Source organism: Alnus glutinosa, chromosome 11 (assembly GCF_958979055.1).
Source record: "Alnus glutinosa chromosome 11, dhAlnGlut1.1, whole genome shotgun sequence".
In the NCBI taxonomy this organism is placed as follows: domain Eukaryota; kingdom Viridiplantae; phylum Streptophyta; class Magnoliopsida; order Fagales; family Betulaceae; genus Alnus; species Alnus glutinosa.
Window position 1 is genome coordinate 14,877,687 of NC_084896.1, and position 22,866 is coordinate 14,900,552.

Below are 22,866 nucleotides of genomic sequence, written 5' to 3' on the forward strand. Positions count from 1 at the left end.
ACTCAGGTAGAAAGTGTAATGTCAGCTTAATGCAAAAGTCAGTAATTCCTATACTTACTGAGACTATAGACTCATTAATCTACCTATGCAAATGTAGTTAACTCTACAATTGCATAGACAATGTTGTTGATGCCGATAACTTAGATGTCGACAACGATCTGGTAGCCTTATACCTAGTCTACTATGACGGAGGCTATAGGATGCCAGATGCTAGCGTCGGACTATCGGCTAAACCGTTTTTGTGTTGTACATATTTTGTTGCACTTTTAGACTATTTGGACTATATGGCATTGTGTCGTATGGGACACCGTTTGTATAGCCATTCTTTTGTATGTAAAAGATACAATGGTCAAGCGTTAATCACATTGATGCTTATATCATCTCTGATGTGTTACGTGTGTATTCTCTCTCATGTTTTTATGTTTCCGCAGCAGTGTTATGGAGCTCTGATATTGAGTTCATGTTCGTGCTATATTGTGTGGCCTTGATATTGTCTATCAAGTTGATGAATGTACAATCTCCCAACCTTTGTGTCGGCTTGGTTAAGAAAACAATGCAATGTATTGAATCTAGTCGCCACACTTTAGGTCACGTCGGAATGAGATTTGAAAGAGATTTTGGTTTGGAATAGGTTTTTGTCTAGCACTGAACATTCAATCCTCTCCTGGACAAATGTTCGTTGTTGTGCCCAAATGTTCGACTTGTTTTGTTTAAACGTTCGATGGTTAGGCAATAAGCCTACTTTTAGCATATTAAGACTTAAGGCTTGATTTAGCTCGGCATTAGATCTAACATAAGGTCTTTTCACATATTTGGGTTGTGGAGTCTCAAGAGCCCCAATGGTTGTGACCTGCGCACCATTTTTCGGATGGGGTCACCAGGATGGCTTTACTAGTAGTGTGGGCCACTCAATGTCGGACTCGGTTGTGATGCTAATATATGACGGTATGCAATAATATTCAGGGCATCGGTATTATACTGCGGGTCACTTAAGACATCACCAACCCTACCGAGAATGGGTTAATATCTTAGGTATACCATATTGTTTAACATATGACATGCTCACTTAATATATTGTTTAACATATGACATGCTCACTTAATATATTGTTTAACAAATGTCTTGCTCATGATACCAATATCTTATTAACAACATTTTCTTCGGTTAATACAGGCCTTGGTGAGATTTACGAGAACTCAAATATGAGTGTCTTGGCCTTGACTCGTCAACTCTCACACAAGGAACATTTTTTTCCACAAGTGAATTGAAAGGTTTTTTGACCCGGGGGAGTGACAATTTGATAATATCATAATCACTAGGCAGTGACCCGAGCTACCTGTGGACAAGAAGAAGGCAATTAAGACTGCCAACTGGCATTGACCAAAACCCTATCCAATTTCTTCCGCGTGGGGCCTTGCTCTCTTCTATTGGAAGTGTTTGTTTTATGTTGTATTTATCATGTTCAAGTTTGACTAAATTGGTTTTTAATTCAATCTTATTGTTGGGTTAACCAAACAGATCTCTAATACAAAATAAATAAATAAATTCAGATATAATCACTTTTTTAAAAAAAAATTAATTCACTTGATAAATCCATACCAAACATACCTTTAGAATGTCGACTGTAATTTAATAATTGTATTGCAATGCTTCACCGACAGAAGAAAGCAAGCTTCTGATGAAGAAAATAGAATTGGAATTGTTGGTGTACAATCTTCACTAGTTTTGGATTACATAATATGACAAATTATGGTGCTCCCATGGCCCTTCCGGCCTGTTTGCTAGCACCTATTTTTATCCACAATGACATTTGTTAACCCTATAGAAATCACAACATTATCAACCGACATGATATTAAAAGAAAAGGAACAGAAAGAAAAATCATATGAACAAATGTGATCAATATCAGTCCCAAATACAAAAAGGGCCTCCAAGAGAATACTATACGTATGTTACGAATGAAACCATGAAAGGATCATCTCGGACCGGACAATTCATCTGGAGGGATGTGGGAAGCAGAGTCAACAATCCAACCAGCATTTGGGTGGGGAATATTGTTAAAGTCTTGACGAAACATTTCCTCCTTCTGCCACTCCTCCCATCTTTCGGCCAAGCCGTCACCTTCAAGCATCCTAACTACCTCTGACATCTTCGGCCGTTCCATTGGGGAGCCTTGTGTGCAAAGTAAGGCCACTTGGATCAGCTGCTCCACCTGGTCCTCAACATACTCGCCCTGCAGATCGGGATCGACCAATGTTTCCAACTTCTTATCTTTCAGAAGTCCTTTAACCTGGATTGTCAAAATTAATGTCAGGCAGTTCAAATAGTCTCGGGGAGAAGTAGAAGGAATCAGTTTATTTAATCATTGAGTTACCTGAAAAAAGTTTACCAAGGAAACTATTTGACACATAAAGTCCATGCAGTATATAACATTCAGTGACAGATTGCTTATATGACATGGGCTAGCTAAACAGTCATCAGCATAGGGCTATACAAAGCCAACATGGAAACAGAAATGTATTGAACAGTTAGAAATAGTCTCTCCTGTGCAATTACTGTTTTCTGTCCAGTACAATTCTGTTGAACCCTTAAATCATTGGAAATAAAGGGAAATTCAAATGTAATCTGAAGAAACGTGCATATTATGGTAACTTTACTCAATTAAAATGAACCTTTAGGCTATTGAAAAGTGGATGTCCAGGCAGCCACATGGACTCAACAAAGATGTCCGAAATACTGTGATAACAAGGTACAACATTACAAGACAGATGATATTCTAACAAAATTTCGTTCGGTTAGACAACTGTATCTGCATCTTTGCAAATATTTTTCCAAAAATAAAATGACATCACATCTTTGTGAATATATATATATTTTTTTTACTTTTTACCAGACTCGAAATCACCACTGAAATGAACATCTGAAGCACCAGACAATAGCCCCTAGTTTAAAGTCTCATTTGTGTTCAATATTCTCCTTAATGAACTGGTTGAAGCAACAAGCTATAAAATCTGGGACCCAGACAAATCACGACAAGGCTAGAGAGTTATTTAAAATAACACCATCTTATTAGTGACAAACTAATATGTAATGCGAAGATGTGACTTACATACCCAATCAAGTAACATGACATCGTCATCATTTGCAAGCCGAGCAAGATCAAACGCCCTTTGACCAGTTAACAATTCAAGAAGCATGACCCCATACCCGAAAACATCAGTTTTCTCTGATGACTTTCCAGTTGAGAGGTACTCTGGTGCTATATGCCCAATTGTGCCCCGTACAGCAGTTGTCACATGAGTATCTTTGTAATCCATCAGTTTAGCCAACCCAAAGTCTCCAACAACTGCTTCGAATTCCTCATCCAACAATATGTTTGCAGCTTTTACATCACGGTGAATAATTTTAGGATCACAATGATCATGCAAATAAGCAAGCCCCCTTGCAGATCCTAATGCGATCCGTTTCCGTTTGGGCCAATCAAGTGGGGGCTGCGACTCCTTACGTTCTACAATAATGCATACATAAAAATCATGAGAGAACCACAGAACATTTGAAATTTCTTTTTAGTGTGTGCAATGGTGTCTGAAGAAATTACTAGTGTGGTTCGCCAAGATGAACAATTTGTTCAGATATAGAGCCCATAAGCAGTCCAAATTTGAGCCAGAGACAGGTCCAGACACCCAAATAAAAATACATAATTGGTTATTTAAACTACTTTTTTTTTTTTCTCAAAGTGGCTCAGAAATCAAACATATGTTGAATTTTAGCCCTCAAATCTAACGACTATTATGAGTTGATGTCGCACATGAAATTGGTATCCTAAAGATATATAAAAGTAAAGCATGTTCCATCAAAGCAATGAAAATCGTTTGATTATATTAGGAAAAAGCGTAATATGTAGAGAAGTGGCTAACTAGAGTACCTCTTAAACATGATGCTACACTTCCATTAGCCATATAGGGATAAACAAGCAATCGTTCTGTTGGCGTCATGCAAAAACCACGGAGACGAAGCAGATTACGATGCACAGCCATGCTGATCATTTCTACCTCTGTTTGGAACTGCAGTTCCCCACCCTGGGTACGCTCCTCTTTAAGCCTTTTTACTGCCACTAGAGAACCATCAGCCAAGCGTCCTTTGTAAACCTTACCAAATCCACCTCTTCCTAGAATGTTTTTGTTGCTAAAGTTATCTGAAGCAACTTGCAACTCACGCAGAGAAAACCTTTTAAGCTGTCCCAGGTGAACTTCTGGATCTTCCTCAGCTGCAAACACATAATTAAGTAAAGAATGTATCCTATGAAGCAACAAGATAGTGATCAAGATTAAAAAAAAATAAAAAAAATTAGTGACTCACTAACCAGGTACATCAAAGAAATGATCCTGCGGTTTTTTCCGTCGCCACATAACAAGCGCAATTGCAGGGGCAGCAAAAAGCAGAGCAGCACCAGCGGCAACTCCTCCAGCAATTGCTCCAGTGGCACTACCTGAAACAATTCACCAATTTATGACTTTCATAGGCAAAGTCAGAACACAACAGGAGAGATAACTCACTAATCGCAATGATGACAAATTTGGTATGTTCCAACACATGTTAATTCCCTCTCCCTCTCCCTCTTCGTAGGTGTCATGCTCTTTTTGGAGACTTCAACCTAGGCATGAGGTATACATACTAGAGGACTTTACAATTGATTTCGATAGCATCATCCTCCTTTCTTTCTCTCTCCCCTTCTTTGTTTGGTCAAAGCATCACCCAATATTAATCTCCAAAACTCTTCTTAGGTGTCATGCTTTTAGGTAGACTTTCACCTAGACATAAAGTACATGTACTAGAGGACTTCACAATTGATTACCACAGCATCACCCTCTCTCTCTCTCCCTCTCTCTCATCCCCCGTTGGGTCAGAGCATCATCAGATTTAGTCTTCAAAAGTCAAGTCTGAGCCACCAATCAATGCAAATTTTCTCCTGGTTTTCAAGCTCTCCTAAGGAGACAAGAACTAAAGCCTGAGATAGAGCCACCATCTAAAGTTTGTGAAGTAAAACAACCCATCTATGGCTGAATGCAATCCACTTCCAGATAGTTGATCTCTAAGACATTAATTGTCTATGAATCCTTCATGCTTATGTAAATCAGAATAAAGAGGAAGAAAATAGGAAGTGGATAGATTGCAAAATCGGCCAAGTTACATGTGAGATGATTTTTTTGGGAAAAAAGTCAAATAAGCAAAGAAACATCCATCTTGAATCTTTACGGGGAACAAAGTGCTAAAGAAACACAACATACCCTAGTATCTATACTACTAGAGTTAATATCTATAACGACCAAAGAAAAAGCGCTAGCCACATCTGCGCTATTACCCTAAAATGACTAGTCAATTTGGACCTTTCCTAAAATCCCTTATAAAACACAGTTTTACCTAGTAACTAAGTAATGTGAGACTTAGTAGCTCATGAGTATCTTTATAAACCGTTCACTCTATATGAACAACTCATCTCTTCTCAATATGGGATTGAGATATTACAAACTCCCCATCTTAAACTCCTAACGTCCTTGTCAGGCCACATCATGTGGTACTCCAGTATCACATGGCTAGCATTACTAAGTGGCTCTAATACCATTTCTAATGACCTAGAGAAAAGTGCTAGTCATATCTGTGTTATCACCCCAAAAGGACTAGTCAATTTTAAAGCTTCTCTAAAATCACTTATAAAATCTAATTTTACCTAGTAAGTAAGCAATTTGGGACTTAACACTCATGAACATCTTTTGTAAACCACTTACTCTCTATGTGGGCTACTCATCTTCCCAATACGGGACCAGTGTTATGAACTCCCTCCCTTAAACCCTTGTAACGACTTAGAAAAAAACGCTACACACATCTGCGCTATTAACCCAAAAGGACTAGTCAATTTGAAACTTTTATAATCACTTCTAAAGCCCAGTTTCACCTAGTAACTAAGTAATGTAGAACTTAACACCCATGCGTATCTTTACAAAACACTCATTCTATGTGGGTTACTCATCTCTTCCCAATATGAGACTGAATGTTTCAAACTCCTCTCCTTAAACTTCTGACGTCCTCATCAGGGTCACGTCATGCGGTGCTCCATTACCATATAACCAACGTTACTAGATAGCTTTGATAACATTTGTAATGACTCAAGAAAAAACGCTAGTTATATTTGCACTATCACCCCAAAAGAACTAGTCAATTTTAGAGCTTCTCTATAATCACTTATAAAACTCAGTTTCACGTAGTAAGTAACAAATGAGAAACTTAGCACCCATGAGTTTTTTTCTATAGACCACCCATTCTATGTGGGCAACTCTTCTTCCGAATATAAGATTGGGGTGTTACAATATCTATGATGAAAACATATTTATATTAACACACCTGGAGAAGAAGTGGTTGCTGGAGGAAGAGGAGGAGGTGGAGAAACTGGAGTTGGTTTGAGTAGATTATTAGAAAAACTGCAAAATGGAACGACATAAGTGAGCTAGCATTTTGATCAGTGATGTAGAATGCTACCAAGAAAAACAGAAGAAAGAAATATAATTAACCTGATAGGAGTAAATAGGGAAAAGGAGCCATTAGTGGGAATGTCTCCTGTTAGACGATTGTTTGACAGATCTCTATATGCAACAAGAAAAGAAGACAAATTACATTTTCGCAATACATTGATGATGAGAAAACTAAAATATAACAATTATTTGATCATGAAAAAAATAAGTAATCAAGATAACACTCACAGGACTTGGAGTGAGTTAACAGTAGTTAAAACCACCGGAATTTCTCCTGACAAGCTGTTGTTGTTGAGACGCCTATTTCATGCAACACAGACAGTCATTTTACAGATAACCATAATGATATTGCAGTAATAGAACAACTATCTAATTAGTCAGTTATATGACCAATAACTACACATACCATAACAATTAGTAGAAATAAAAGTAAGAATGTCCATATAGAGTGCCAATGATCTGTAATCGCACTTAGTTGTATGCTACATCTAGCTATGAATAATATGTGTAATCTGATTCTTATCCTAGAAACAAATCTGACCGTGGTTAGAAGAGAAGTGATGAGAAAAGTACATAAATTCTAGGTAATCTCTTTTCATCTACTTTTTTCATTGATCATTTGAGACAGTAATGCATGTGTTAGGTGTGCAAGTGGGAGTGAAAACATAAAACAATGTTGGCAAAGGAGATTGGGAGCTAAACAGCTCCGCTAAAAAGTATTATTTGAGTTTACATAGTGACTTTCCGGCCTAAATCGCCTAACGACTTTGTGACTTTCCAGCCTAAAGCTATTATATAAAATTAATTACATGGATAAAGACCTTAAACTACAACTAGGAATTGACAAAAGATGGATAATAGATATTGTGGATCAACCTATGTAACCACAAGTCCAAATCAAGGTTCAAAGCACACAACCTATATGGAAATTAAGGTCATAGTACTCTTGGTAAAAGATATTTGTTGAAGAGCTTCAATAATAATAATAATAATAATAATAGAAGAAGACAGAAAAATCTTCTCATTAGTCCGATGTAAGCCCCTAATAAAAGGAGGGAGCTTTATTGAATTTTGTGCTTACAATTAGCCTAAGGGCCCCTATAACAATGTCCCACAACAGATATTTAAAAAATCTAATAAAAAAACCTCACATAATGCATCTTCTTCCAAATTTAGGATCTCATAGTTGAATGCAAAGTTCAGCACCCCAGCTCAAATACTAAAAAAGTCTGTCATATGATGTCCTGTATCCCAAATCTCATTGACGAGATTTGAAACTAAAACTTCTATGAATTTGATCCTTGATAGGCTCCGGATCATCTTCCTTCAAGATGCCATCATTATCATATTCAATTTCCCGTCTCTATCTTTGGCCTTCTAGACACTAACTTGTCTTGCTACTTGTTTTCTTAGAATGGTTCTGCATCTAAAATTTTTGGGCAGTCTTAATCAGCCAGAACAATGGATAGCACCTTGTTGTAGGCTTGTTGTGCCTTGGCGGGTAATGGGTAGTCTTGTTCTTAGTTGGGTCCATTTGTAGTTTGTTTTTCGTTTTTCGTTTTCTGGGGCCTTGGTGTAGTAGGTTTTTGCAGGTTAGCTTTGGTTGTTCCTGTGTACTTAGGGGCGCCTTACGCTTTCTTTAATAAAGTTTTTCTTACTTATCGAAAAAAAAAAAAAAAACAATGGATAGCACCTCCAATAGGTTGAAAAAAAAGGGGACTCAATCTGAAAGTGCCTCTATACACCATGATGTGTCGACTAAATTGTAAGCTTGGTTTTCAATACTCTTCACGCCTTTCTTCTTTAATTTCTGTGCATTTAATGATTAGCTAGCAGAAAAGATAACCCAAAAGAAAAAACACTCATTAATGAAAATATTTTTTCTCCATTTGGATAAATTTTCTGTTGAACCAAAGAGTCTTTAATCATAATAGTTTCCAAAATACATTTTTGTCAATGAAAAACATTTTTCTTATCTTAGAAATCCAGCCCTAACATTTTTCTTGATGAAAAGTTTGTAATGAATCTTAAAGAACTCTCAACCATAAATCAACCTACTAAAAGAAGTTAAAGAAGTTCGCCAATATGTGCTTCTGACTGAATTAAAAGAAGTATGTCAATTCAGAAACATAAAATTACTTCTGACTGAATTAAAACTAATAAATGCTTTATAAACAACTACTCTCCAATTGGTGTCTTTCAGAGAGTACAAATATTTAAAAGTTACTTGAGAAATCAATTCTCTACCCACCTCTTTTAGATCCATTTTTTCCAACAAGAGAAGCTTATATGCTTGCAAAAAGAAAAAAAGAACAAGAAAAGTAAAGGAAAGTGTAATGACTCAGGGAAAAGCACTAGCCGTATTTACGTTACTATCTTGAAACTTCCCTAAAATCACTTATAAAGCCGAGTTTCACCTAGTAAGTAAGCAATGTGGGATTTAGCACCCGAGTGTCTCTTTGTAAACCACCTACTCTATGTGAGCTTCTTATCTTCCCAATACATGACCGGGATGTTAAAAACTCCATCTCTTAAACCCTTGACATCCACGTCAGAGTCACATCATGCAGTGCGCCAGTACTAGATGGTGTTACTAGGTGGCTCTGATACCATTTGTAATGATCCAAGGAAAAGTGCTAGCTACATCCGCGCTATCATCCCAAAAAGGACTAGTCAATTTAGAACTTCTCTAAAATCACTTGTAAAACTCAGTTTTACCAAGCAAGCAATGTGAGACTTATCACTCATGAGTATATTTATAAACCACCCATTGTCTATGTTGGCTACTCATCTTCTCAATATGTGACCGAAGTGTTACAAAATTCCCACCTTAAATCACTGGCGTCTTTGTTAAGGCCACGTCATGCAGTGCTCAAGTACCACATAGCGTTACTAACTTGACTCTGATATCATTCAAAACGAATAAGGGAAAAGTGCTAATCACATCAGCGCTATTACCCCAAAAGGACTAGTCAATTTGAAACTTCTTTAGAATCACTTATAAATCCTAATTTCACTTAATAAGTAAGCAATGTAGGACTTAGCACCCATGAATATCTCTTTATAAACCACCACTATGTGGGCTTTTCATATTTCCAATATGGGACTAGAGTGTTACAGAAAGAAATAAAGAATGAGAAGAATAAAATGGTTTAAGAGCTGGTTTTGTTATTGTATGTACTCTCTCTCTCTCTCTCTCTCTCTCTCTCTCCATCAGAAACGACTTCGGAATTTTCCATATGTATATAACTATAAAATGTAGAGTTTTAATGCGCCTGAAACGAGGTAGAACCTGCTAATTTTTATTTTTAAAGGGTAATCGTGTAATTGTGTGATATTTCAAATTTGTCCCAGCAACTAGAAAATTGCCTTTTTCTCCCCAGCCTCTTGGAGGGATGGGCAAGGAGCTAGACTTGAACTGTACTTGCTTGGAGGTGGATTTCTACTCAAAGGTGGAGCCCACCCCGTTCTTATGGTGTCCAGCAGTTAACGGCAAGGGGTATTTTGGGCAGTGGCACTGTGATTGGATCTTTTAGTTAGTCGAGCAGTTCAGGCACGTCGTGGGGCTCTCGTGCGACGGTTTTGAAGAACAGTTATCGGCCTTATTTGAGGCTATTATTACCAAAAATGCAAAACAAGGAGTGGGTTCTTCCCCGACGGCGGGAAAAAGGGGTACGAGATAATTGAATGGTTTGTTCTGCTCTATTAATTATGATGAGCATAGCGGCAGCACTTCACGTGGTAGGAAAAAGGTGAGGGCTCAAAAAGGTTTTTATGAGCCTAAATTGCTCTCATGGAACGTGAGAGAGTTAAATGAGGATGACAAGCAGTTGAAAATTAAAAATTTGTTAAGGCAGTGGAAGGCAAACATTATTTGCTTGCAGGAAACAAAACTTGAGTTTATTTGTATCAATATTGTGAGAAGCTTGTGGGGTTGTCATCATGCCGGCTGTTGTTATCTACCTTCTAGAGGGGCTTCCAGTGGTATTCTTTTAATGTGCTATAAGTGGGTTGTGGAGAAGATTGAGGTGTGTGTGGGGGAGTATGTTGTGGCTTGCTCCTTTAAAAACATTGAAGATGACTTCACTTGGACTTTTGAGGGGGTCTACGGTCCTAATTTTGATAGTCTTAGAAGGTCTCTTTGGGAGGAGCTGGCTAGCCTTTTTAGTTGGTGGGACATGCCTCGGTGCATCGAAGGCAACTTCAAGTCACCCGATTCCCTTGCGAAAGATCGGGGGTAACTCGTTTTTGTCCCGCGATGATGGAGTTCTCAGACTTTATTTCAGAGTAGGGTCTCATGGATCTCCCCCGTTTTGGGGGGCCGTCTACGTGGTCTAATAATTTCTCTTGGTCAAGACTTGATCAGTTTCTCGTCTCTCCGCATTGGGAAGCTAATTATCCACGGCTTTTTTAGAAAAGGGTTCCTAGATTGTGCTCTGACCATTTTCCTATTCTCCTTGACTGTGGTGGTATTCAAGAGGGCAAACGACCTTTTAAATTTGAGAATATGTGGCTGAAGGAAGCTGGTTTTGTGGATAGGGTGAGGCAATGGTGGTTGTCCTATAGTTTTCAAGGCTCTCCTAGCTTTATTTTGGCTTAAAAACTGAAGGTTTTAAAGTTTGATTTGATAAGGTGGAACACTCAGGTGTTTGGTAATGTGTATTCTCTTAAAAAGCTCTCCTCGAGGAACTGCACACTCATGATAGACTGGAGGAAGAGAGAGGCTTAGATTTTGAAGAGAAGTTGAGTAAAAGCCTGATCTCCAATGACCTGGAAAAAATCACTCTTCAAGAAGAGATTAGTTGGAGGCAAAAATCAAGGATTCTTTGGCTTAAAGAAGATGATAAATGCACAAAGTTCTTCCACCGGCTTGCTAACTCGAACCGGAGATTCAATTCCATAGTCGCTTTCTGTAAAAGGATTAATTACTTATGATCAACCAGTTACTAGAGATCACATTGTTAAGCTCTATGATACCTTATTTTCAAAACATTACAACTGGCGACCTAGAATGGATGATCTTGCTTTTGACTCTTTAGATGTGGAGGAGGCCTCTCAGCTAGAGCTTCCGCTTGAGGAGAGAGAGGTCTTAGAGGTGGTAAAAGGTATGAATAGAGATAAGGCTCCCGCTTCTGATGGCTTCTCTATGACCTTCTTCCAAGACTGCTAGGATGTGATCAAGCCCGATCTCATGCGGGTTTTTCTTGACTTCCATGCTCATAGCAATTTTGAGAAAAGCCTTAATGCTTCCTTTATTGCTCTAATTCCAAAGAAAGCTGGGGCAATTGAGATCACAAACTTCTGGCCTTTTAGTCTTGTGAGTGGGGTCTATATGATCATCGCTAAAGTTCTTGCTAATAGAATGAGTAGTGTCATGGAGAAGATCATTTCAAAGCCCATATCGCTTTTGTTAAAGATATGCAAATTCTGGATTCGGTCCTCATTGCTAGCGAATTTTTGGGCAATCATATCAAGTCTGGCAAACCTGGGTTGCTTTGCAAGCTGGATATTGAGAAGTCTTTTGACTACCTGCTGAGAAGATGTGGTTTTGGGGAGAAATGGTATTCTTGGATAGCGCATTGCATTTCGTCAGTACGCTTCTATGTCTTGGTAAATGGCTCTCCAGCTGATTTTTTCAGTAGCTCTCGTGGGTTAAGGCAGAGCAATCCTCTGTCTCATTTTCTATTTGTAATAGTCATGGAGGCTTTGAGCAACATGATTACTGCTACTGTTGATAGAGGTCTTCTCTCAGGCTTCTCAGTGGAATCTAGGCCTCCTACCGTTAATATCTCACACTTGTTCGCATATGATACTTTAGTTTTTTATAGGGCCAACCCTAATCATCTTCGCTATCTCCGTGTTCTATTATTATTTTTTGAAGTTGTTTCTAGTTTAAAAGTAATCTGGCCAAGTCTGTTTTGGTTCCTGTGGGCAATGTGGATAACGTGGATGAGTTGGCTAGCATATTGGGTTGTGGGACTTCCTCTCTACCCCTGAAGTATCTTGGTATTCCGCTAAGGGCTTCTTACAAGGCAAAGTCTATTTGGGATGGCATTGTAGAAAAGATGGAGCGTCGGTTGGCTAGTTGGAAAAGAAAGTATTTGTCCAAGGGAGGCAGGGTCACCCTTATTAAGAGCACTCTTTCCAACCTACTGACGTACTTTTTGTCCCTCTTCCTCATTCCTGCTAGTGTAGCTAATCGAATTGGGAAGCTCCAACAAGACTTTTTATGGGGAGGGATAGGTGAAGAATTTAAATATCATCTAGTTAGCTAGGCCTCTCTCTGTCTCTTTCTTTTTCCCCATGTATGTGTAATAATAGTAAATCCCAGCACTTCAAAACTTCTTAGTCTGCAACCAATGCTTGTTGCTTACAAGGGTTCATTGTACTGTTCTCAATAGAAGGTAACTAGTAAAACCCTTTGCTTTGAAGGGGGTTTGATATCTTTGGTATTTGTCATTGCGATTCTCTTGCTAGTGTTGCTGGGTGCTTTCTATGTGTTTGCACTTCAGGTAGATCGGAGATGTAGTTTTGTGGTTTGGTCGTCTTAGTACTGGGGGTTTCGTAGATGGAGAAGAATTTCTTAGTGGAGTCTAAGTCCTTCACGTTCTCGGTGGTGGGTGGGGCATCGACGTTGAGGGTGGAGGAGAAGAGGAAAAATTTCCTGGGTGTGATTTTGCTGAATGCGCAGAGCTCCGAATGGCTTGCGTCGATGATGGAAGAGTTGTTGGGTCTCCCGGCAGAGCAGGAGCTTGTTAAATCGTTCAGAGAAGGTGAGAAGGTCCTAATTGCTCGGAGAGGGGGGAATAAAGCTGGGCGCTTTTTAGAGGTGTCAACGTTCGGCTTGGGTGGTCGGAAGGGGTACATTGTTATCCCCGAGGGACGTAGAGGGTGGGGATGGCTTAAATTTTCCGACGAGCTGAGAAAGGTGGTTGTTTTTTTCTCAGCCTCGTCGGGTGGCGAGCTCGGCTCCTCTTCTACATCGGAGAAGAAGGTTGTGGAGGATGATCGGCCGACTCTGGGCTTGGCTCCAAAGTGGATGGGGCCCTCCTTTGCAGAGATTTTGAGGTCGGACCCGACCACCGTTGCTGAGACGATGCCCATAGCGGGTGATGGTCGGTCCTGGTTAAGGGTTTCGTTGGCGACTCCATGTGAGATTGATCTCCTTCCGGCGGTGCAGCATACAGAGGCTGATCCGAGATCGGCGGTGGATTGCTTTTCTCTGGAGCAGAACACGCTTGATCTGTTGGTCAAAGACCAGCCTGGAAGTCCGCAGGGTAAGGGTTTGAAATTTGAAAAGGCGAGAACGCGGACGTGGCGTAAGTTGGGTCCCAGTTTTTGTTTGGTTTTGGGCCGGGCTGTGAGGAGAGTCCTGACTCGATATGCCGGGTCGGGGCTTTTTCGAAAATTTTTAGGTTGTCGCGTGGCTCGTTTCATGCGGAAACCTAATGTTTCCGGTCCGCCGCCAACATCGCCGGTGACGACAACGGAGGTGTCCTCTGGGTTGGTTCTGAATCGGATTCCAAATGGGGGTTCAGAGGATACAGCGTTGGGAGCAAAAAAGGGAGCGAGTCCAGGTTCTACGGGTTTTGTTGGGGTTTCCCCTAGGCCGGAGCCACCGTCGGTGGCTGATGCTGGGTTTATTTCTGGAACGGAGTCTCCTTCAAGGGGTGAGTCGAGCAGGTCCCAGGTAATTCCGGCGGTTTCTAGCTGGAATCCAGCCTCCCACCTGTTCGGTTTCCCCCCTTCTCCGGCGCCGGATCTGGGTTTTCCGGCGGCTACTACTGTTTCTTTTAATTTCACTCCTTTGGGAAAGCTTCAGATTCCTAAATCTCTTCCGGTTACACCGTCTATTGCTGGAGCAGATATTTTAGGTGAGAAGCTGCGTTCTCCCCTCCCTGTGGCGGTTTCTTTGCCTTTTCAGTGTTATTACAGGAGGGCGAAAAAATTGAGGGAAAAGCACTCTGTGAAATGGACTGATGAGCTAATTTCAGATTCTTTGGAAGCCGTTAAGATGTCAGTTGGATACGTTGACAAGAGTGTTACTGGTGCAGAGCCGCCAGTTGAGAAGGCGACAAATCCTCGTGCTACGAAGAAGTCAGTGACGCAAGTGAATCAGGGCTTTTTTAGAAAGGGGTTTCTCAACCTACCCCCGATTCCTGTCCCTTCCGTGGAGCTTCAGGAGGTCAACAAGGGCGATCATAACGGTGAGATTGTGGTGTGGGAGGAGGAGGAAGATGACTACTGGGATGGTTTGCCCTTAGATTGGGCGATGGATGGGGATTTTGGGGAGGGGGCTTTGGCTGTTCGGGAAGCCATGGAAGAGGAGTTCCAGGTTTTTGCGCGCCAGAAGTATAAAGGAAAAAGGGAACTTCTAAATTTGCAGAGTTCCATCAACTATGGTGACGCGAACTATCCCTCTAGGCGTAGGAAAGCTGGTGGGAGGATTTGTCAGGGATCGGATATGGGTTCGGAGTTGGTTTCGGTTCCGGATCCCGATCTTGTCACCGAATCTTCTCATTTTCCTCTTCCGGTTTCTTCTTTGGCTTCCTCAGAGGCGGGTCGTGGGTCTGAGAATTCTACTGTGGGTTCACAAGTTTCCATTGAGATGGGCTCGCCGGAAGGGAGGATTCTTCCTTCCTCCTCCCTGGAAGAACCCACCTCCAAGCCTTTATGTAAAGGGAGGAAGCCAAAGCTATCTCCTTTGGAGTTGTCTATGGCATGCTCTTCGTATTTCGGGGAAAAGGGGGATAGAACTATGGCTTTCCTCTCTGCCCTTGATGAGGAACATAGGCGATGGGATAGGATTGAAGATTGTGAGCTTTAGGGGCTTAGGGTTGGGTTGTTTTGTGGGTTGTTCCTTTTCGGGTCGGTTGTGAGGCTGTTGCTTCTTGTATACTCCGTGTGTACTAGGGGCGCCTTACGCTGTCTTCTAATAAAATTGCAATTACTTATCAAAAAAAGGTTTGCTTTCCGATCTCTGAGGAAGGGTTGGGTATCCACAACTTGAGGATGTTCAATCGCGCTCTGCTAAGCAAATGGTTGTGGAGCTATGGAATTGAAAGAGATGCTTGGTGAAGAATTGTGGTGGACTCCAAATATGGCAGTTTAGGGGAGGGGGGGGGGGGGGGGGGGCGTAGGAGCCTTTGGGGTGGGGTTGTGAAAAAATGTTAGAAAAGGTTTGGAGACTTTCTCAGGCTGCACCAAATTCGAAGTGGGGGATGGGACCAGGATTAGCTTTTGGCATGACATGTGGTGTGGGGATATGGCTTTCAATGTAGCTTTCCCTGCCCTTTTTGATATAGCCTCTGCAAATGACTCATCTGTTGCGAATAATTTGGAGTTTTTGGGCGATTCCAACCAGTAGAACGCGAGCTTTGCTAGAGAGGCGCATGAATGGGAGGTGGACTTCTTTCTTTCAGGTGCTGCATTCAGTTAAAGTTAGAAGAGGTAGTGAAGACAAGCTTTGGTGGGTCCTTCTAAAAAATGTTTGTTCCAAGTCAAGTCTTTCTTCTATTGCTCTGAAGGCTCTCACTCACTTTCCCTGGAAGAGTGTGTGACGGACTCAAACTCCTTCAAGGGTGGCCTTTTCTATATGGTTGGCGGCTCTTGGAAAGATCCTCACCTTGGACAATCTTAGAAAGCACCACGTTATCGTGATCAATAAATGTTGCATGTGTAAGAAGACTAAGGAGTTCGTGGACCATCTTCTTCTCTACTACAACGTTGCTTCTGCTTTATGGAATACTCATTTCAGTTGCTTTGGGATGTCCTGGGTTATGCCTCAACGGGTTTTCAATCTGCTTGCTTGCTAGTGGTCTTCGGGTAGGCTGATGAGTGCTATGGTGTGGAAAATGACGCCTACTTGCCTCTTTTGGTGCTTATGGATGGAAAGAAATAATCGGAGCTTTGAGGATTTGGCGAAGACCTCGGAGGAGATTTTATCCTCCTTTTACCACACTTTGTATCTTTGGACTACGGCTTACGTGTCCCCTTTTTCTTTTAGTTTAATGACTTTCCAACTCGTTTCTTTAGTTAGGCATTTCCTTTTGTATACTCCCAGCGTACTAAGGGGCGCCTTATGCTTTTAATGAGATTGGCTTATTACTTATCAAAAAAGAAAAGAATTTTGTTTTTGTAGATATTTATGTGTAAAGTTGCATCAGTTTTGTAGGTCCTATCAGTTTACTAATGGATTCAGGCACGTTGACATAGACAAACTTGGTTCCCAAGTTTGGCTGATAGCATATTTAATGAAGTGACATTTCCAATATTCTTATATTTACTATGGTTATGCATCATCCTTATCACTTTCTTTGGTCTCATCAATTGTGTCCCATTTCCAAGTATTTGTAGCCCCCCCAAAAAAAAGGATTCAACCACTTAAATGTTTTCATCTGCTTCGCAAAAAGTATGTGACACTCCAGAAGTTAGTCTCACAATGGGTAGATGGATAGCCCACATTGAGTTAGTGGATTATAAAGGTGCTCACGGGAGATAAGTTTCACACTGGTTCTTTATTAAGTAAAACTATGCTTTATAAGTGATTTTATGGAACTCCAACTATAACTTGATAAGTTTTTTTTTTTTTTTTTTTAATAAGTAATAAACTGGTCTTATTAAAAGCGTATGGTGCCCCTAAATACACCGGAAGTATATAAGAGAGAGCACCTAACTAGAAAGCGAAAAACGAAACAGCCCACAAAAAGAAAAAAACCCAACAAACCCTGAAAAACCAAAAGCCCTCAAACACTTGATTAGTCCTTTTGGAATAATAACACAAATGTAGTTAGTGCTTTAACCGGGTCGTTATATATGGTATCAAAGAAACCTAGTAACACCATGTAGTGCCGAGGCACTACATGACGTGGATCCTAACGAGGATGCCAATAATTCGAATATGAGAGATTGTGACACCTCAAAAAGTTAGTCCCATATTTTATTTTATTTTGATAAAAGGGATTGCCCACCTTGAGTGAGTGTATTATAAAGATGCTCATAAGTGTTAAGTTTCACATTGGTTCATTACTAAGTGAGACTAGACTTTATAAGTCATTTTAGGAGGCTCTAATTGTAAGTTGACTAGTCCTTTTGGAGTAATACACCAATGTGGCTATTGCTAGTGCTTTTCAAGGGTCATTACAAAGTAGCTCTTAGGAAAATCAACTTGTTTGAAAAGAGAGATAATGCAATAAAAAAGGAAGAAGAAAATCAATGAAAAGAACCCCGAAAAAAATAAAAAAATAAAAGCACTCAACCACAGCAAAAATGATTTCAAAACCACAAGCTTCAGCTCAGCAGCTTTACCTCCAAAATTTATGCCTTAACCTCTCACACCTAATGCACCATGTTAAACACAGTGGGATTGCTTTCCACACTACTATATCTTAGGCTTCCCAAAGCTAAACAACATCTTGACCACCATTCAACGATGAACATCAATAACGAAATAGGTCGCCATGGCATTTTGCCTTTGGAGTTCCAATAACCATGTTCTCCTTTTCTTATGTATTGTTTTTTCTGCTAATTCAATGACATCTCCATCTAAGACACCTAGGTGACAGTAAATATATATAGGATTGGACTTATAATCAAGCAAAACTTTTGGCTGAGCAAATTTTTTTTTTTTTTTTTTTTCTCAGAAATGAGTTTCAATACCTTATGTCACTGCATAAGCATGTCTGCCTGTGTGTGTCTATGTGTTTAAGTATTTACCATAGATACCATGTGAATAATTCATAATTATTGAAAATATCTAACAAAGCCTCGAGTACATTTTCTTTCTGAATATAGTTAGAAGAAAAACTACTTTCCAAATCCAGTTAGCCATATTTTAGCCCATAAGTTTACCAGTTTTCAGGCAGCGAAGGCGTACAAATAGACACTAAGAAGTAAAAGCAAAGAAGAAAGATCAAGAAAAACATAATAAATCTATTGACTTCAACCACAAGATGAAGGATAGATATGCGTACAGAAATCGAAGCTTTGAAAGCCTTCCCAATGTGGTTGGAATGTGTCCAGTCAAATTGTTCAAGTAAAGATCCAAGCTCACCAAGTTTGTCAAATTCCCAAGCTCTTCCGGAACTCTTCCATTTATGCCATTACTATAAAGTTCCCTGTCATGACAAGATGATTTAAAGATCTGCAGAACAAAAAAGTAAAGAAAATAGCACAAAGTATGCAAACAACTAAATTTACCATCCACACTTTGCTTTTACCAACTCGTACAGCCACGGACATAACTAGACAACCATTCCTAGGCTAGATGCCAAACAGTATAGACTGTAAGACATATAAGTAACGTTAAATACTGAAAGATGTAGTAATCCACCATGGAAATTGGAAGTATCCATTTTGCATGGACATTTTACCTTCTAGTATCTTGAACAAATAAGATGCATAGTCGACAGGTGAACGTGTGCAAAAAGCTACATAAAAGCCACAAAACATGCAAGGGGCTAGAACAGAAACATGCCACCCCTTTGGCTTCTAGATAAAACTCTAACACAGGAAAGTGCAAAAATGTAGTCAGTTCTAATTTTCTTTTTCTATAGGTGTAATTCATTGAAAAGAAAAGCACAACAAAATGGTGCAACCCTAGTACATGGGAATTATACAAGAGAAATACCCAAAAACAAAACTAATGTATAAAAGTCAAAAGACCCAAAAACCCTCATAAATTTGGTGGTGGGGGGAAGCACTCGTGACCTCACTCATAGAGAAAATGCTAAAACAAAAACTTCAAGTTGAACATGGATAATTCACAAACCCTAAAATTCTGCATGTTAGAGCTCTGCAAATACACCACATAAGACATAAGGAAACTCATTTCCAAATTTCACCACTACCATGCCTTCCAAATTGCCCCTTCCAACATGCCAACAAATCGCAACTGTATTAGACATGACCCACGAAACCTAAAACAGGCCAAATCCCAATGAACAAAATTGAAGTAGATGGTTTGTAATCTCTGATTTACAGTATACCACTAATGCACAACTATTACCATGCTTCCTCAAATTATCCACTGTTAAAATCTATACTGTCGAAGTAAAAGATCCCACTCTTACCAGTGCTCTAACCTTCCAAATACTCCTCCATGGAAGGAAAATATCTCCATCTGATCTTAGAACTTAAAATAAGATATTACTTGACAACCGTGACTTCTAGCAGAAATTCAAATCATTTCGTTCGCACCCTCCCTACAAAACTTAGTACAGTATAACACATCAAGAAAATCACATCGAATCTAATAAATTTGGAAAAATCTCCCCAATCTCTCCTAATACTTTTCCATAAACTAACCCCATGTGCACACTGAACTTTATCTGAGGACCACTATCCCTGTTAAATCTCCAATTTTGTATACACCACCATCTGTCACAAACAACCCCAATATTTTACATGTTGCCACAAATTTTTTGATATAGAAGATCAGAAGAAAAAGGATCACAAAACATGAAATATAACCCATCATCATGTTTGCACATGTATGTGTATAACAAAGTGTCCATACACCATTCATGTTTCTACTTATTTACATATAATATCAAATACTTCCCTTATCCCTTTTGGTTGGGCCTCCTTTCCATTTTTGGATGTCCAGTTATAAGGTCTCTACTGAATACTTAAAAAAGGATATCAATAAGGTTAGTAAAATGCCCTCTAAATGCTAGAGAATAGCATCAACATGAAAAAAAAAATGTGGGTAAATTTGGAAAGTGATAAATTTTAGAGAGTAATGAGGATGTTCCCTTAAAAAGTTGGGATCCCCATAGAGGGTGAACAAATTGGTACGGAGGGAGTAAAATGCTTATGACACGGGTGTGGAATTAAATATAAAATCAATATACTAAACAAAGACCAATAGAAAATGAGATAACAATAAAAGGGAGGATACTACTGTAAGCATGTAGAGAAATGAAGAAACTCATCAGCCAAATTCACGTAATATCTATGTACCTTAAAGTATGAATAACTCTAATGCAACACACTAAAGCAGCTTAGGGGCACTGTAACTTCATTTTCCTTTGAAAAAAAAAATACAATGAAGATGTTATCTTTAGCATGAATCTTTCTTCTTTTTTTTTTTTTTTTTTTTTTTTTTGGTAAGTAATAAAAAAATTTATAGTAAAGTGTAAGGTACCCCTACGTACACAGACATTATACAACAAGAACGCCTAACAAGAAAGAGCAATTTTTAGCATGAATCTAGAAATCCTTTTAAGACCAATTATCAATCAAGATGCATACTGATGAACCTATGAGAATTTGGTTTCCTGAAACTTTAAGTGAATATACACTTGAACATAATATTTCATACAACACTAGCCCATGTCATATTTATAGGAGTAAACCTCAAATTTTTTTAATTTTTTTTTTTTAAGAAAAAAACTCAATAACAAGCTTGTCCATCCAATCGTCAGTCATGAAAATCACAAAAAGGGAATCCACACAATTCAAGGTCTTCAAATTAATGAGACGAAAAACCACCAAAAGAAAATTTTGTAATTTTGAGGTTGATACTCTTTTTATTTTTATATGGAATATAAGAAATAGAACATCATTGAGAACAAAAGGCAGCCAAATAACTTCCACCGCAGTGAAGATGGCTTACAAGTACTGCAGATTTGTAAGCTGACCAAGTTGTGGAACCAGTTGACCAGATAGATTTGCATTTCCAAGATCACTGGGAGAACAGATACAGAAATATAAATTGTCATTATATTTACAACATTAAAATTAAAGATAAACATTAAGTCCAAGAAGTCACATAATAAGCTTACACTCGTGTCACACTATTATCGCTATCACATGTTACATGAAACCAAGTGCAGGGATTGACAAGAGTAGGATCCCAACTTTGCAGAACATTATTAGGATCAGCTAAACTGGTCTTCAATGCATTCAAGGCATCGCCTGTCATACATGAACAAGCCAAACATTAGTCACAAAAATCAATTAATAAATTAGAAAGTGAAGGTAAAAATGTTAACATCCAAGCTTCGTCCACAGAATGAAGGGAGATCTCTCACCATTTAAAACTGCCAGTAGTCACAATCCTCTAGTAACATGGCATCGAGTTAAAATCACAGTTTTTACCAACACCCAGAAAAGAAAAAAGGTCTTTGAATCTGACAACTTCTCATCCAAAACATAAGGGAGAAGGGTTATATAATTAAAACCACCCAAATATATAAGTAGAGTGGTGTCCATACTGAGTAGTGTTTAAAATTGCGATTTGCTAGATATTATTGCTGGCTTAGTGAGAGACACAGATAGCGGTTATAGAGAATGACTTAATCATGATTCCCAAAGATCATTCAACTGTTACCAATCACATACTCTCCCTGAAAACACGCGACCCCAAATTGCTCGAATGAGGCTATGCACAAAGTGCATAGGGAGCCAAAACCCTCTAGAGTACTTCACACATCCAGTCAACCCAGTTAATTTTAAATCCATCACTTCCCATACCACCACAAAGTAGAAAAAAACACAGAAGAAACCATCAGTATAATTCAAAATTTGTAGAGAAAGATGAAGATTTTAGCACAGCTACGGTAAATAGGGATCATTACAAGTTCCCAAGCTTTATTTTTATTATTCCCCAGTGTGTATTTGGAAACTAAACAAATAGAGCTCAAATTCTTTCGAGATCGGAATTCAATTCGCTACCTAGCAAATGCAAATAACAATTTCCATATTCCAAACACACCTAAATAGCAAGAACAGAAAATGCATCCAAAAGTAGGAAAAAGCATGGTAGCACGCACCTTCCGCATTAGCAGAGACCTTTGATACGAACCCAAACACCAGAATTGACCAGAGCCAAAAAGCGAGAACCCAAACCACAAAACTCAGCCGCTCCATTGATTCCATTCCTTACTAGTCATAATGCAAAATTACTCCCATCTTGAACAACTTGATGAATAAACATATCCAAATCAATTGCTCTCGAACCCGTTGACCGGCCGATCCCCTTGACCTCCTCGGTTGGAAAAAATCGGTGGATAGAGAAACACTGCCAAACCCAAATCCAAATCCGAATCCAAATCCCGGGAAAGTTGTTAACGTTCTTGTTTGGCTTTAAAATGAGTAAGAATTTGGATGGGATTCCGGGAATGGAATTGGAGAGGAGTCGATTGGATTTTGGCTCGGTGCAAAAAAAAAAAAAAAAAAAATAGATATATATGCATGCAGAGTCAGAGAAAGCAATAGAGCACAGAATTTTCAAACATACAGTTCAGCAAAAGCAGGTTTTACTTTTAAGCTTCAGAGTATGGGCTTAGTCAATGTTGAGAAATTTCTTTTATTTGATTTATCATATTTTCATTTC

General features: G+C 39.2%; 1 protein-coding gene across 1 annotated transcript; it reads right to left on the bottom strand.

The window, feature by feature from the left end:
• Positions 1–1,616: 1,616 nt before the first annotated feature.
• LOC133882335 (BRASSINOSTEROID INSENSITIVE 1-associated receptor kinase 1-like) lies at positions 1,617–22,742 on the bottom strand. The gene is made up of 11 exons (XM_062321478.1): positions 22,304–22,742; positions 21,314–21,446; positions 21,145–21,216; positions 18,500–18,643; positions 6,756–6,827; positions 6,567–6,638; positions 6,400–6,476; positions 4,364–4,489; positions 3,926–4,267; positions 3,114–3,508; positions 1,617–2,290 (listed from the first exon to the last, which is right to left on the bottom strand). The coding sequence occupies exons 1-11, from the start codon at positions 22,407–22,409 to the stop codon at positions 1,976–1,978; spliced, it is 1,854 nt and encodes a 617-aa protein (XP_062177462.1). The 5' UTR covers positions 22,410–22,742; the 3' UTR covers positions 1,617–1,975.
• Between the last annotated feature and the right edge of the window lie 124 nt (positions 22,743–22,866).

Coding starts and splice junctions, on each gene's coding strand:
- LOC133882335 (XM_062321478.1), bottom strand. CDS start 22,409: ATGGAATCAATGGAGCGGCTGAGTTTTGTGGTTTGGGTTCTCGCTTTT. Junction 21,447..22,303: donor GGTCTCTGCTAATGCGGAAG/GTGCGTGCTACC, acceptor CATGTATGACAG/GCGATGCCTTGAATGCATTG. Junction 18,644..21,144: donor CTTACAAATCTGCAGTACTT/GTAAGCCATCTT, acceptor TTGTCATGACAG/GGAACTTTATAGTAATGGCA.